Raw genomic sequence first — 16,988 nt, forward strand, 5'->3', positions numbered from 1 at the left:
AATCAATAGAATTTATGGATTCAGTTTAATTTTTTTCTTATATCCATTTGGTTTAATTGAATTATTTTTTTTAAAAGTTTAATTTTCTGTTCAATTTTTTTGTTATAATTGTTAAATTAACTGAATCGATTAAATTTTAAAATAATATTATTTTTATATTTATAAAATTTTCATTTTTTTTTGTATTTTTTTATCAATTACTTCAATCTTTTTTTCATTTATTTAATTTAATCAATTCAATTCATTTTATATAATTTATGTTTGAATTTTTTCAAATATCTGTTAGTTCAATTTTTTTAGTTAATCAATTGATTTGGTTTAATTGATTAATGAATTTAGATTAATTCAGTTAACGTATATTTATAATTATGTTAAATAAATAAAATTATTAATAACAAACACAATATATTACAACAATTAATTTGATCACCACAAAAAATATCTATTTTGGTTGGATAATATTCATAATAACTATATTATTTAAAAAAAAATTATGTTAGTCTATGAAATTACTTGGGATAAAATAAAATTATTATTTTTATTTTTGTTATGCATGTAATATAAAGTCAATATTATTCTTCTTACTTTTCAAAAATAATTTTATTTGTAAAGAAAATTTAAAATAATAAGAAAGTCATTTTAATTATTTTTATCACGATACACTCAAAATTTTCAAAATATATAAAATACTATAGACAAAAAAAAAAATATGTTTTCAACAATTTAAAAACAGACATTAAAAATATAAAACTAAAAATAAATTTAAAATTCAAATAAAAAATTGAAACACGAAAAAGAACATTCTCTTAATTTTTTTTATTTCTAAAGACAATATTTTTACGACTCTTAACTCAAAATTTGTAACGTTTTATTATTATAATTTATTTTAATGTATTATAAAATTTATGTTTACTTTTAATTTGAATAACTATTTTTATATTAAAAATGATATTTATAAAAACTAAAAAGGCATTTATATTTGATTTATTTAGGCTTTTCCCCACATTTATGTTTTTTTACTTTTTAAAAAAATATAATGTTTTTTATTTTTATTTCGTATTTTTCGTTTTCTATTTTTGATTATTTTATTTATTTATTTAACAAATATAATATTTTTATTAAATTATTTTAAAATTAATAATATTTTAAAAAATTCCTTCCAATGGCATCCTATCCATTTGCTCTGCATCAGCGTTATCCTCTCTCCAACGAAGAGCAAGAAAATCAGAGCGTCCGTCAATGGCGGCTACTTCTCTCTTTTCAGGCCTTTCTCCCTACACTTGCCCTGCGTTTTCGTGCCGCAACTCACCTGGCGCTGGCAGTCTCTCATCAATCATCTTCAATGTTAGAAAGGCATCCGAGGTCTGTTTCTCATCCAAGAACAAGCCTGGATTCATGGACCAAATTCTTGATTACATTGAAGGTGCTCCTTTCATACTTTCTCCATTTTACTTACCTCTATGAACCCTAGGATTTGTTATCTGCATGCTTAATTGGTGCCGTAGCTTTGTATTTCGAAATTATGCCCAAAAATTTGTTCAGTTGGACGCTCAGAAATTTTGTGCTGAAAATGAAAATAGAACCATGATGACGGACATATTTGTAATAAGTATATGTATAATAGGTTTCTTTCCTCCTCAACCAATGCACGTAAAGAATGAAAGAACTAATTTCATTTTGACTGCGTGTTTTGTAACAAATTCTGTTTGCATAGCATTGTCCAATTCCAATGAGAAAGTAAAAGGTCTTTTGAGTATAAAGAACAACAACAACATCTCAAGCCTTTAGCCTTAATTCTACCAGGCTGGTTGGCTAAAACAAATGAATTATAGCTTGCCATAAAGGCCCATAGGTATGTTATAAAAAAGAAAAAGTATATAGTTAAATATAGCTCATCAAAAACTCTAGAAAAGGAGACATTACAAAAAAGGAGAATGCTAGCGTAACCATCAAAGAATGAGTGGAATGCTCTTCAGATCACAAGAAGGTGGCGAACAGAGAAGCTTCCACTTTGCCTTTTAATTTGATCACTCCCTGCCCGTGAAACATAATTGAAAGCAGTAGCTGGCATCACCCTGCAAGTCCCTTAAAATGGGCAATGAAGGCTCCAAGGGGTTGTTTAGTTGTTGAAAATGATTTTCAGTTTTCTGTCTGTAATTTTTTTAATAAAATCTCTAGTTTTCATTCTCTGTAGAAAATTTGGAAAATGCGTTCAAATGTTGAAATACAGAAACTAATTTCCACCCTAGAAAATTAAACATATGTTAAAAAAAAGAGAGATGTTTTAATTTTTTTATGTAACTTGTGTTAGAGAATGAGATGAAAATTATTTGTGAAATTTTTTTGGAAAATTGCGTTATTCAAATCTCCAAATTAGCAAAGGAAAACATAGAAAACTCATTTTAGTAGTTTTCTAAGTTTAGTTCAAATTTGGAAAACCGTGTTTTCCAAATCTCCATTTTCCATTTGAAAAACTTTTGCATTTGAACAAGTTTCTAATTTTCTGTTTCCTGTGTTGTAATTTTCTGGAAAAACTAAGACAGTTTGCCACAATTGAACAGCCCCTAAATATTTGAAACCTTCTTAGCCACAATGCAATAAGGTAGAAGTTGGCCAACAGATTGCATACTGTGCACACACACTGTCAAGGGTATTTTGTGTGGGTAAATTCTTGAACAGAATTCAATTACTGAAACTGTCACACAATAGGTAATCATAGAATAATGAAATATAATTGAAGTTCAGAATGAAAATATGAAACTTCAAAATTGGAGCAGTATAAGTTTTCAAGAATACTGGATGGTGGAATCATTTTTGGTATGCAACAACAACATATCCAGCCTTTATTCCACTATGTGGGGTCGGCTACATGAATTCTAGACTTCCATGTATTTCTGTCTTTTGTCATATCTTCATTTAGGTTCATACACTTCATATCAAACTTTAATGTCTCTCCCAAAGCCTTATTGGGTCTGCCTCTACCTCTTTTTTTTGACTAATTGTTTCATTTCATCGACTCTCCTCACAGGGGCGTCTCTTGGTCTCCTTCTCACGTGACCAAACCATCTTAGTCTATTCTCTCTCATCTTCTCCTCAATCGGCACTACTCATACCTTATTACAAATAACCTCATTTCTACTTTTATCTTTTCTTCTATAGCCGCACATCCATCTTAACATCCTCATCTCCGTTACGCTCGTCTTTTGCTCATGCTGGTATTTGACTGCTCAACATTCTGAGCCATACAACAAGACTGGTCTTATAACTGTCCTATAGAATTTTCCTTTCGGTTTTAATGGGATTTTACCATCACATAACACCCCTGATACATTTCTCTATCTTAGCCAACTTGCCTTAATTCTATGCGTGACATCCTCGTGAATTTCTTTATCTTTTTGAATCACTAATCCCAAATATCGGAAATAGTATTTTCTTTGTAAGATTTGGTCTTCCAATTTTATCATAACATCCTCCACTCTTACATTCTTACTAAATTTACATTCCATATATTATGTTTTCCTTCTACTTAATTTAAATCCCGTAAATTCTAAATTGTTTCTCCACAACTCAAGCTTAGTGTTCACTCCCTCTTTTGTTTCATCCACCAACACTATATCATCTGCAAATAGCATACACCATGGCACTTTTGTCTGGATATATTTAGTGAGTTCATCCATTACTAAAGCAAATAAGTATGGACTTAGTGCAGAATCTTGATGCAGTCCTATTGTAATTTTAAACAGTTCAGTATCCTCTTCGCATGTTCTGACCCTTGTCTCTGCATCGTGATACATGTCCTTAAGAGCTTGTATATAGGCTATTCGAACTCCTTTCTTCTTTAGAACCCTCCATAATACTTCTCTAGGGACCCATCATAGGTATTTTCTAGATCTATAAGCACCATATATAGGTCTTTCTGATGATCCCGATACCTTTCCATTAGGCGCCTCAGTAAGTATATAGCTTCTATTGTTGACCTACCAAGCATGAAACCATACTGATTTTCGAGACATATGTTTCTTTTTTTAGCTTCTGCTCTATTACTCTCTCCCAGAGTTTCATAGTATGGCTCATTAACTTAATTCCTTTATAATTTTCATAGTTTTGAATATCTCATTTGTTCTTGTATATAGGAACCAAAGTACTCTTCCTCCACTCATCTGGCATCTTTTTTTATTTAAGGATCGCGTTAAATAATTTCGTTAGCTAGGAGATGCCCTCTTCTCCCATGCATTTCCATGCTTATATTGGTATATTATCCGGTCTCACCGCCTTATGATTTTTCATCTTTTTTAATGCTTGTCTTATTTCATTTGAACTTATGCGTCGATAAAATGTATAACTCGGGTTCCCTTCGGAGTTATTAAGATGTCCCAACCTAACTCTTGTGTCTCCACCATCATTGAATAATTTTGTAAAATATTCATTCCATCTCTCCTTAATCGCTCCCTCATTCACTAATTCATTTTAGTTTTCATCTTTTATGTGTTTCACTTGGTTTAGATCCCTTGTTTTTCTTTCTCTTGCTTTAGCTAATTTATATATATCCCTTTCTCCATCTTTTGTATCAAGTCGTTTATATAGATTCTCATATGCTTTTGACCTTACTTCACTAACAACTCTGTTTGCTGCCTTTTTCGCTTATTTATAATTTTTTAGATTTTCTTTATTGTTGCACTGATATACAGCCTTATAGCAAGTTTTCTTATTTCTAATTTTCAATTGTACCTCTTCATTCCACCACCAAGACTCCTTAAGGTTTGGGGCTATACCATTTGTCTCTCCAATGACTACCTTTGCCGTGCTTCTCAGAGTAGTAGCCATTTCCCTCCACATTTGGTTTGCCTATCCTTCTCCATTCCATTCCCTTCTACCCCTTAATTTTTCTTTGAAGATTAGTTGTTTCTCCCTTTTTAAATCCCACCACCTAATTTTTGGATTTTGTTTTATGTGATTTTTTCTCTTCCAACTTCTTACTTGTACGTCAAGTATCAAAAGTTTATATTGAGTAGTCAAACACTCTCCCGGTATCACCTTATAACCCTTACAACATAACCGATCATCTTGTCTCATGATGAAGTAATCTATTTGAGTGTTTGATGCGACATTTTTATATGTGATTAAGTGTTCGTCTCGTTTTTTGAACCTAGTATTGGTTATTATGAGCCCATATGCCATAGCAAAATCTAGAATAGACTTACCCTCGTTATTAATTTCCCCGAATCCATACCCTCTATGTACCTCTCTATAGCCGTTTCCATCTCTACCCATGTGACCATTTAAGTCATCTCCTATAATCACTTTCTCTCCTCTTAGTATCATTTGTATGAGTTCCTCTAGGTCCTCTCAGAATTTTGTTTTTATCTCCTCACCTAACCCCGCTTGTGGTGCATTTGTACTAAAGATATTCATAGTCATTCTTCCTAAACCAACCTTCACCATAATAATCGTATCCCCTATTCTCTTTACATCCACTACCTCATCTACTAAGCTTTTATCCATAATAATCCTCACTCCATTTTTCGCTCGATCATTTCCTGTATACCATATTTTATATCCAGTTTCTGATAAAGTTTTTGCTTTTTTCCCCATCCCTCTCGTCTCTTGAAGGCACATAATATTAATCTTTCTCTTAATCATCACATCTATCACTTCCATAGCTTTGCCTGTTAATGTTCCTATATTTCATGACTCAATCCTTAATCTATGATTTTGGTTTTGGCTCTGACTTTGAATTTGAATTGATTTTGATTTTGGTTTTGATTTTGGACTAGATTCTTACCCACATCCGTCCAAGTAAATGCGGGGACCCTTGCTCATTTGTCACTACATCCGGGCGCCGATGCAGCGGCTCTAAGTCACTTGACACTACACGCGGGCAGTGTAGCGTGTCGCTATGAAGGGTTACGCCCTAACGGTTTTTCATAATTTGTTTAGAGTTCATGTTTGGATCCGACTAGGTTTTACGTTGGCTATCGGCTACGTAACACAACCCTCCTCCTTTATCCGGGCTTGGCATACTCTCTATATTTTGGAAATAACTTTTTTCTTTCGATATTTGATTGTGCTAATTGTTACATCATTATAGAGAAGACAGAAAGGGCTACAACTTCATGTTCATGAATTTCAAATTATAATGTATTAAGCAAAAAATAAAGTTGCAACTGGTTTCGTTGGACTGACCCAATCTGTCTAAAATTCAAGCCACAAGGAATTAATTCCAATTTTCCTTTACTCTGGAATGAATTGTTTTTTTTTTAAATCCAATGGGTTATAGTTCTTATTTTACTATAATTATATGGCCACAACCTTCGTTATTAGAGATTTTGGAGACATATATTACAGATATATTATTGAAAACTTTTAGTTTCAAGATTTTCATAAACTTTGAAGATGAATAAGAGAGATTTTGCGAGAGTTTCAAGTTTGAAATTTTCAAAATTTGTTCTTCATTTTACGAAGGATCTTCCATTGTCTTCTGTGTTCTAGCAAGTCTGTAACTAGGTTTAACCATTGTATGTGAGTTTTACAGGACATACTTGATCCTATAGTGTATTGTCTATGGTTTTTGAGTTTCCAATTAAATTTCTGTATATTTTCCTGTTATTATATTTGCTTGCCTAAGATAGAGTTTACATCCTCTTTTTCATTGGTCGCTAATGCATATCCATAGCTTCCCTAAAATATATGTGTGTGTATTTCACACATTTAGAAGTGGCTCATGATTATGTGTCTACTCCACAAATGATTGAAAGAAAGACCATTATTGAAAGGGCCCTCCATTTCCAAGTAGCCTTTTAGGGAGAACTTACCCAGATTACAGAGAACACTAGAGTATGAGTGCACAGAAAATGCTCTTCCCCTATATCCATTGAATTGAACTATCATAGCTTACTTAGAGTGTAAAAAGGGATGCCTAGAATGGCCTCCCTTCAATTACTTTATCAATAATCACTGACTCTCAAGCAATAGAGATGTGAAGTTTGATATTTTCCATAGAATTGTTGGATTAGGGACACATGCGTGTCCAAAGAGCTCTTGTGACTGTTCTTCAACCATTTAATACCAATTGGTTAATAGAATATCTTTTAGCATGTTTTCATCATGCTATTGGTCATCCAACAGGAGAATGGCTGGAAAGAGTAAAGTTACAGTAGGAAATAATAAAACATAAGCATGTGAATGAGCTTACTGTGATATGTATGCAGGATTTTTCCTGGAAATTAAAATTGTACTCATAATTGCATGGTTCAATTTGTACCTGAATGGTAAGCTAGTATCTGTGAAGTCCAAAAATGTTTCTGTTACTCCTTGCTTGTTGATTAAAAAGAAGCACTAAAGGATAGTGCCAAACCATCTTACATTGACTTAATCTACCTAACAAGTTATGTCTTTAATTTGTTGATGAACCTAACGTGACCCTCAATTTGTTGGTCTTCAATGGTTTCATTTTTAGGGGGCCCAAAGTTAAGGAAATGGTATGGAGCACCTGATCTCCTCCCCAAAGATGGATCCATTACGGAAGAAGATGAGTCTTCAGGTATTGTTATATAGTGAATTTTTTTGGAAGGGGCTATTATACCTACCTATGGGTTTCAGGCCTTACAATAAATGTCTTCCCTGTTTTGAGAGACAGAAGAAGATGAAGTTAGAGATGCAATTCTAGTAACTGATGGAGACAATGAGATCGGCCAGGTGTGTTGTGCCACAAATTCCCGATTTCTTGCTGAAGTATTGGGTGGCCAACAAAATGATGAAATATCTGTACCCATGAACCAATGATGTTATGTTGTTTCTCCTTTGTTATTTTTTTTTTTTGAGAATACTATACAGTTAAACAACCAACCCCACCTAGCGGGATTAAGGCTTGATGATGCTGATAGTGCAATTAAAAACAAAATGAAATTGAAAAGGATTACCATATAATATCTTATTTACTGAATCTGAAGTTGAGTTTGGCTATCTCTAACTTTTGCAGATGGTAATACTATCATTAATTGTCAAACGAATTAGGGTTAAGGCATTGGTGAAGGATAAACGTGCTGCTGTTGAAGCCTTTGGAACTTATGTTGAGGTAGGTATGATGATATTCTTGAGATTAATTTAACATGATTTGCCTTTGGTGCTAGTTGTTTATAGTTGTGCCTTTTTATTTCTGCATTGATGACAATATTTGATTGTTACATGTCTTTTTTATTGCCCTGAAAGCCAATGACTGGAGATACAAAGGACACATCATTCCAGAAGGAGGCTCTAAGAGGTGTTCGTGCAATAATATGCCCAAATGTATGCTTACCTCAGGCTCAAGTCTTTTATCATATTTGCCCATTGACTCTTGTCAGTTGCATAATAAATCTGAATACATCCATTTTCTCCCTCTTACTCTTATGCCACTGGGATTTAGCCTTGTTATCCTTCTTTTTCATCTTTAGCCCTTTTAGCATTGTTTCATTTCCTGTTTGCATGGTTGTAAAATCATCAAATGTGGTGGTCGCAGTTAACAGATGAAATATTTTCTTGAACACTGTGTGTACTCATGTGATTTCTCTTTGTCAATTAAGCTTCCTTTTGAAAAGCATAAAATTATATTAACTGGTTCTCAAGCAAAAAAAAAAAAAACCTACTTTTATGCCTGGGACAATTTTGTTCTTATTTGTACTTGGCATACCTTTTTGGAAGTATTTTGACATCTTAGATACATTCTCTTGTATCTCCTCATTTATAAAATCTATGAAGCATGGGACTGCTGAATTGCAATGCTTAATCATGTTTCTTTCTCTGATTTTGTCAAGAGAACTGGCCTATCATTGATATGTCAACTTGTATGTAAAGAAAATAAAGGCTATCTTTCTCTTGAGGCACTCCCATGAATGGATGTTGGTGTCACTAAACATCAAAAACCATTTTTTTTTTTTTTGGTAGGAAGGCTTCTTATCTCAAGTTAGGAGCCTGAAAGGAATACAACATGTGATCCTATTATCCCAGGTACTTTCTCCTCTCTTAAGCATGTGTAGCCACACTTCAAATGATGTCTGTTTGATATGATGGTTTAATAAGATTGCAGTTGTCTGTTTATAGAGGTACCGGTGGGATTCAAGCTCTCATGAATAGCACAGCAAGAAAACTGGCAGAGGAAGATGAATCAATAGTAATGGCTTTGGGAGTTCCTTATACCATCATCCGAGCAGGATTGTTGCAGAATAGCCCAGGCAGGACGCTAGGTTTCAGTTTTGAAGAGGTACCATTTGCCGTACATACTTTCCTTTCTTAACAGACTGCTACAAAAGATTTTGACTCATGCTTAATCGATTATGACAGTATTCTAAAGGTTACAATGGTACAAATTGTGGAATCTCTTTTTCTTGCATTGCTTAGGGAGAAGAAAAAAATACACTAAGACAAAGTGGAAAGGAAATTCCTTCTGCACTTGTTTCTCTTGCGGTTACTAACTCACTCAAAAAATTATTGGCTGAATTCTGTTTGGTAATTAAGTTAATTTCATCTTTCCTGCCAATTGATATTAATCCATATACAAATGAAGACAACATTATACAAACAACAGGCTGAGCAGGTATTAACTTGTGAAGCTACTTAGCTTTTATTTGATTTCCAATCGTTACTTATTAAAGGTGTTGGAACCCCATGGTAATGAATCATTTACTTTTGTTCCTACTTCAATTTTATGTATTTAGTAGAGAAAGATTGAATGGAAAAAAATGGAACCATCACTAAATTGCATGTAAAATTGGATCTTATTTGGTTTCCCTGAAATCCAAAACTTGCATGTAAGAACAAATCTAGTATTTTATATTTTAATGCTAAAGAAAGAAACTGTTTTTTCCATGTTGACTTGCTTCTAAAATTCAGATGTATTATTGCCAAGTAGTTACAGATGCTGCATTGCATCTTTTTGAATGTTTTAATAGAATGATTTGGTGGTTATGATTTTCATGCTTAATAAAAATCTCCTTATGGTAGCTTAGTTGAGTTGCTTGTTTTCATGCGCACAAGGAGTTTATGGATTCAATATTTATTTGAGGCTGCTCATGTCCTTGTAGACATAACAACCAGAAATTGGTTTCACTTCTTCATGCAGGGTAGTGCAGCACGGGGAAGACTTAGCAAGGAGGATGCTGCAATCATATGTGTGGAAGCACTTTATGCTGTCCCACAAAGAGGACTAGTATTTGAGGTTGGTTCAAGTATGCATTGTGAAGATTTCTCCAAAAATCCAAATTTCATCCATACATCTGTTGTTTTTTAGAGAACATGTGTTGGTTTATATTCTTTTAAATCCAATCATTCTCTCATGTGTATTGTTGTTGTGCATTACTAAAAGGAATTAAGCTTGTGAATGCACAAATTATATTTAATTTTATAACATGGGATGAACCAATGAACTATGAGCTGGAACCTTCAGAACCCTTTGATGTCTTACTTGATTCTGAAAACTTTATTTTTTTATTTGCTAATCAAGATTCTGATAACTTTGTTTGAATATAATTCCCGGCATATGGTCGGCTTATCATCCTGCCTACTTTGCAATTATATTTGAACATGGTGGTTTATAGATTCTTTTATATGTATGAATGTAAGCTAGCAACAATTTGTACCTCAGCATTGTTTGGACGACTTATGTTTACTTGTAACATTCTGTTTTTTCATTTTTTTTTTTTCAAATGAACATTTGAAGGTGCAAATTAATTTTTTAGGATTGGAAAAGTACATATAAGTAAGATAAATGATGTAAGAATCTGAAATCATCACAAACATGATAAGTAGAAAAGGTTTAGACTGCATCCTCTACTTGCTCATTTCAATGGACATAAGGAGCATAATATAATGTTTTCTTGCTCTCTTTGATGTGCTTGATATTGTTCTGCTTCTGTTACTTGTTCCATGGTTGAACTTTGGACATTTCCTCTTTGCTTCATAATCAGGTTGTCAATGGTGAAGATAAGGTTTCAGACTGGAAGGAGTGTCTGACAACATTGATGGAGAAGGCAGAGCCTCTGCTTTAACTAATTTGTGCAAGTGAAATAGCAAGTTCTAGGATCAAACAAAATTATATACAATATTTGTACCAGTTATTGGGAAAAAAATGTAGAATATTTATTCCACTTGCTGGGACTGAGGGACACATAAAATTTATATTTTTGTCTTTATACTTTTTTTTTTTATGTAGTCACCTGAATTTTTCATTATTTCGATTACACCATTGTATCTGCATTTTTTAGTCAATTTAATTCTTGTGTTTTGACTTTTTTTCTGTGTGGCAGCCTGATCTTTTTCTTGTTTGGATTATATTCTTGCACTTGCATTTTTAAGTTAATTTAACTTATATACTTTGATTTTTTTAAAAATAGTTAAATTAACTTGAAAAATGCAGGTAGAATGGTGTCATCAAAATAACAAAAAATTCAAATTGTCACACAAAAAAATGTCAAAATATATAGGATAAATTGACTTGAAAAATGTAGGTTTAGATGTATAATTAAAATAATAATTTAGGTGGCCACACGTAAAAATAAAGGAGGCAAAAATATGAGTTTGGTCGAAGAAAATTACACCTATCTAGAAATATAAAAATTACGTGTGATTGATCTTTCAATAAACTTACCCTAAAAAAGATAAACCACTGATTAAAAAAGTTACAGTTTTTGAATGAACAAAACTGTAAGTTCTCTCACCTTATGCAATGGCAAGTTCAGTTACATTCTCTTGTTCTCTTTTAAGTAACAGTTGAAGTATGTCATACAATGCAAACTTAGGGGAAGTCTTTTCATAGGTAATAACCCTTTCAGACATTTAACTTTGTTTAGTTAAGCATTTGTTTTGTAGATAATCTAAAATTTAATGGTATCTTTTGGAAATAATTATGAATTTCAGTTATTTCATTATTTTTGAAATTTTCAAATTTCAAAAACCAAAAATTTGAAAATTTGAAATTAAATAGAATTGAACCAACTGAAATTTATTGATTCGGTTTTAATATAATAATATTCATCCTTAATAAAAGTGTGTTGTAAAAGACCATAAAAGGCAAAATTGAATGGCCAAGTCCCTATTTGTCTCTTGTATTTTTATATTTTTTTTTGTGTGATTATTTGAATTTTTCATCGTTTTAATTATATCATTAGATTTATATTTTTAAATTAATTTAATTTTTGTACTTTAACTTTTTTTATATGGTAATCTAAATTTTTTTGTTGTTTCAACTTTCAATTATACACATATATTTGTATTTTTGAATTAACTTAATTCTTGAACTTTGATGTGTAAAAAGAAAGATAAAATCAAATGAGTTAATTTTTTTTTATATATTAAAGTATATGAGTTAAATTGACTCAAAATTCAAGTACAAGAATGTAATTTAAATTGTTGTTGTACGGCTACAACAATAAATGTATAAATGAGAAACTGTTGATGAATGACCTCACCCGAGAGAGGGATGAATCTCATGCGACTGAGTCGAGCGATGGATGACCTAACTCAGGGGATGGACGACTCATTTAGGCGATGGATGACCTGCTAGAAAGAAAAATTGATTAGAAGCGCGGATGAGAATTCTCGCGCGGACCCTCCAATGCTTAAGTCAAACTCGTATAAGTGAAATACTTGAAAGCAAAGAATCAATCTGAGTATTAGAGTTTGTGTATTAAATGAGGGGAAGAGACCCTTTATTTATAGCAATGGGAAGAGGCATTTATGTGTCGTGTGACTCGATCTTAACGACAAGAATCTCAGAGAGACTTTGATCAAGTTTTGCGGGAGATAATTTAGACAGACTCTATTGGAGGTGTTGGCACAGGCGTGCGAACACATGGGCACATGGGCGCGACCATGGTACCTTGATGGACCCTCACTCGAGGGTGGCGGCCCCCCGTGACTCCACCCGTCAACCCATAGTAGGCCAGCCACGTGGCACTTCTTCCTCTTTAACTATTTTTGATTTTCTTTCTACATCACTCTAATATTTTATTAATTATAATAGAAATAACGAAAATTTTGAATTATTATACCAAAAAAATAATATATAAGGGATAAATTGATTTCAAAATATAAATTTAATGGTGTAATTGAAATAATAAAAACTTTAAATGTGTATAAAAAAAAAGTGAAAAGAGGCAAATAAATTTGGCCAAGTGAATAGAATGGTCGTCATGATGAGAAGCAAAGCAAGAGAAATACATGGTTTCTTGCATAGAGATTGCAAGTAAATTAAGGAAGCAAAGAGACACGAAGAAGGAAACAGAGAAAGAAACAATAGAAAGTTTGGACAAGTACGATATTCTTTAATGGTGGGGCTGTGGCATGGACATCGCATGCCTCCTCCTCTCTGCCAAATGCCCTTTGTTTTCCCCAGCATTACATAAATGCCCCCACTTTACAACAAGTCTCCACTTGCAGACTGATTGCCCCCATTTGACTGAATAATTAAACACTGAACTGAAGCCCACTGGATCATTAACAAAGTTTAAGATTCAATTAAGCAAACATTATTATAGCTTGTTGGGGCGTGTACGGAGATAAGCTAAAAAAAATACTTTTGTGCTCAGAGATAAACCCTTTCTTATATTTGTTGTGGTGTTTAGTTAGTAGTAAAAGGGTACGTTTGTATCATTTAAGGTGGTAATTTTATTAATAATATATTTTGAGTGGAGACTTAAGGTTCGAGTTTGGTGTCTTAACGGTTTTTTAGGTGATCAAACGTCATATAATCTATATGTTTAAGGATAAGAGAGTTGATGATGTTGTTTCAAATGCGATTTCTTAAAAAATGTTTTTCACAAAGTAATTTCTGACCTGCTGTTGGTCGAGAAAACTTTCCATTGCCATTGCCCCATGGCTGCAATCATGCCCATATCACCAGCAAGCACTTGTGGCATAACCTGAAAGCTAGCCATTTACAGCAATCATGGAAATGGCATCCCACCCAGCTCCATAGAAACCCAAAGTCTTTGGGACCACCATTGCAGGCCCATTGTCCAGTGAACTAGTGATATCAGAGAGAGAGAGAGAGAGAGAGAGAGAGAGAGAGAGAGAGATTTGATTGTATTGACGATTAGAGAAAAAGGCTAATCATCTCAAAAGTCCAGTTTCCAACCCTAAAAGCACTGGGCCCTTCACCTTCGTTTTAATGATACCTCTTCACCCCCGTCCCTCTCACCACAAAGAGCTTCCTAGCTTTTCTAATTTTTTTTTTTCTTAATGGTTTTGTCTACGAGATAATGTTCAAAGAGATCACAATTATGCTCGAAACAATCATTGGTCGAAGAGTCATTGTAAAACCATGGGTCTTTGTCTAAATCCCTAATTAAAATTGATTATTGAATTTATGGATTCAACTAATATATCTAATATATTCTTAATAACTAGCGATAACACAATTAGTTTCTACAAGATATTTTTTGGGAACAATCATTGGTCAAAGATCCATTGTTTATAGAGCTGAATATATCTACCAAGTGCTTAATAATCTATGGATGTGAGATTGAATGCTAACAATTCAAGAGAGGAGGAACTGAATAGTGAATGGAAGTGGCTGTTTGAGGGTTCAAGAAAGGTATAAAAAATAAAAGTATATACCAACTATTCCCTCAGGCCATAACAGACAGATGAAGGAATATCTTTAGACAAACATGGGAAAAGAATAAAGTGGGTGGTTGAAAAGTTGCCATCAAAAGCAGAGCAACCAAAGGGAACTTCATCAGAGATGCATAATGCAAGACAATTAACTATGACCCAAAAATCAGATTTAAGAACTGAAAGGACTAAAGAAATCCATCTGTGGATTACTAGCCAGCAGCTCAATAGTTAATGGCCTGAAAAAGCAAAAACAGTGCTCAAAATTTGGCACACAATTCAGCAGAGAATTCATATAAACAACAAGGCATGCTTGATTCTGATGGGTTTTGACAGGTTTACACAGAGCTACAATGGTGGCTATACTGAATTCTTATTTCTAGATCAAAAGCCATGAAGAAATAGCCAATCATCGAATCGAAAATGGCAGCATGTGATCAACTTACACCAGTTCAAAGTGTGATACGGTCATCGAAGGCAGCCTTGACTTGATTGATTAACCAGACCTTATTCTCTTTTGACCACTCTTGCCTGAGTCCCCTTCAGAGGAATCTTCCCTGGATTTGGCAACAGAGCTGGATAGGCCTGCGTAAAGATCAACCACCCTTCTAATGTTGTTGTTAAGCTCTCTAATTAGACCAACATTTCGGGATAGATTGTCAGGGATCTTGGACTCATGGTTCTGGTTAATCTCATTGATCAGCAGCCTGTTCTGGTCCAGAATGTTCTGAACCTGCACAAAGCCCTTCTGAAAGGTCTGCAACACCTTGCCATCTACTTGGATACCATTGCCAGTGCCTGGATATATGTCACCTTCCATTTCAATCACACTCTTGTTCATTTAAGTTCACAACAATTCTGCATCAAGAACAGAGCATCGTGCCTTATAAGCAACCCAACACAAATAATACAACAAGAAGAACAACAACATATCCAAGTTCTAGTCCGATCATATGGGTTCGGTTACATGAATTCTACCCCGTCAATTGTCTAATTGTTGGCTACCCAACACACAAAGATTACAAATCTAGAAAATACCCATAAAAATTGTGCTTGATTGAAAATCAAATGCAGCATGACAGGCTATAGAATCAAAAATGAGTTTTGGGGCAAGGAGAAAGCAGCATTTCTAAGTAGTAGAGAAAGAGTGTTCTTCCATGACATACATAAAGAGCAGGCGGCTCCTTTTACCACAAAAGGGAACCTTTTATTTCCTCTGTGTTCCACAAAATCTAAGCCAAAGGCCTGTCTGAGAATGTTGAGTCTCAATACTTAGAGAAGCCCACTCAGAAGAAAAGTCTTACACAAGAAACAAAGAAAAGGATCCAAAGGGTCTGAACACTGACCCATATAAAATTGTCCCTGCAAAATAGAAAAAAAGAATGAAAGAAAATCCAATGGGTTAGAGAGAGAGAGAGAGAGAGAGAGAGAGAGAGATCTAGTTCTCAAAGGGGATAAACAAATGCAGTCTACATTAGAAAAATAAATTCAGAGATGTGGACAAGTAAACCCAGTAAAGTAAGCGCAAGGGAGTTCGCAGGAAGGCCAATTTTCCAAACGAGAAAAGAAAACGTACATACCCATCAACAGCAACAGCTGAAGAGAGAGAGAGAGAGAGAGAGAGAGAGAGAGAATCTAGCATTTTCTCGGCATTTTCCCTGGGCTTACCTTGAGCTTCATGCGAGGCATGTTCGGGGAAGAAACAGAATTCGATTTTCCAGGAAATAGTACGGGGAGAAAGCCGGGTGGTGGAATCAAATCTCCGCCTGTCTGGGACCGAGCAGAGGCCCTGAAATCATGAACAGATTGATGATGAATCTCGAGAGAGAGAGAGAGAGAGAGAGGCCAGCGTATGTATGTGTGTATCTGTAGAGATTTTGACAGTACAGAAGAAGGGGCCCCTCTTGTTTTGCGTTTGTTTCTCTCTCCTCGTTTACTTCAACTGCGGGATTCCCCTTCCATTCCGATCGTCCCAACAAATTATTTTCGGCGAAATCTATAATTTTGCCTTTAATATTTTCATTTTTTTATGTAGTTATTTAAATTTTATTTATTTTAATTATATCCTTAAATATAATTTTTAAGTTAATTTAATTTCTATATCTTAATTTTTTCATATAATTCAATTTTTTCGTTATTCTAAGTACAACCCTAAATCTACATTTTTGAATTAAATCCTATACTTTCATGTTCATATAAAAAAAAAAGAAAATTACACATCATACTTTGTTAGCATCAAAATATATGAGTTAAATTGACTCAAAAATATATGTCTACAGGTGTAATTGAAATAATAAAAGGTTCGAATTAATATACGAAAAAAATATTAAAATATATGAATTAAATCACTCAAAAATACAGATTTATGGACGCAATTGAAATAACAAATATTTTAAGTAGCC

General features: G+C 33.6%; 2 protein-coding genes across 9 annotated transcripts; one reads left to right on the forward strand and one right to left on the reverse strand.

Moving 5' to 3' along the window:
* The first annotated feature begins 1,181 nt into the window (after nt 1-1,181).
* On the forward strand, nt 1,182-11,260 carry LOC127795360 (uncharacterized). Of its 2 annotated transcripts, none has more exons than XM_052326980.1 (9): nt 1,182-1,423; nt 7,457-7,540; nt 7,637-7,695; nt 7,979-8,078; nt 8,209-8,286; nt 8,927-8,985; nt 9,065-9,238; nt 10,097-10,192; nt 10,941-11,260. In XM_052326980.1, the coding sequence occupies exons 1-9, from the start codon at nt 1,240-1,242 to the stop codon at nt 11,019-11,021; spliced, it is 915 nt and encodes a 304-aa protein (XP_052182940.1). In that variant the 5' UTR covers nt 1,182-1,239; the 3' UTR covers nt 11,022-11,260. The 2 variants fall into 2 exon arrangements, with proteins under 2 accessions (XP_052182940.1, XP_052182939.1); XM_052326979.1 differs by having other exon boundaries at nt 7,979-8,074; nt 8,923-8,985.
* A 1,106-nt stretch (nt 11,261-12,366) lies between these two features.
* On the reverse strand, nt 12,367-16,498 carry LOC127795361 (protein ELF4-LIKE 3-like). 7 transcript variants are annotated; one of them, XR_008021784.1, is made up of 4 exons: nt 16,255-16,495; nt 15,753-15,948; nt 15,033-15,444; nt 12,367-12,528 (listed from the first exon to the last, which is right to left on the reverse strand). XR_008021784.1 is itself a non-coding variant. In XM_052326985.1 (3 exons), exon 3 carries the CDS (start codon nt 15,425-15,427, stop codon nt 15,083-15,085), a length of 345 nt encoding a protein of 114 aa, XP_052182945.1. In that variant the 5' UTR covers nt 15,428-15,444; nt 15,891-15,948; nt 16,255-16,498; the 3' UTR covers nt 14,883-15,082. The 7 variants fall into 7 exon arrangements, 5 of the variants coding, with proteins under 5 accessions (XP_052182945.1, XP_052182944.1, XP_052182941.1 ...); XR_008021785.1 differs by lacking the exon at nt 12,367-12,528 and adding an exon at nt 14,807-14,825 and having other exon boundaries at nt 16,255-16,496; XM_052326985.1 differs by lacking the exon at nt 12,367-12,528 and having other exon boundaries at nt 14,883-15,444; nt 15,891-15,948; nt 16,255-16,498.
* Nucleotides 16,499-16,988: the final 490 nt, after the last annotated feature.

This window comes from Diospyros lotus, chromosome 2 (assembly GCF_014633365.1).
Source record: "Diospyros lotus cultivar Yz01 chromosome 2, ASM1463336v1, whole genome shotgun sequence".
In the NCBI taxonomy this organism is placed as follows: domain Eukaryota; kingdom Viridiplantae; phylum Streptophyta; class Magnoliopsida; order Ericales; family Ebenaceae; genus Diospyros; species Diospyros lotus.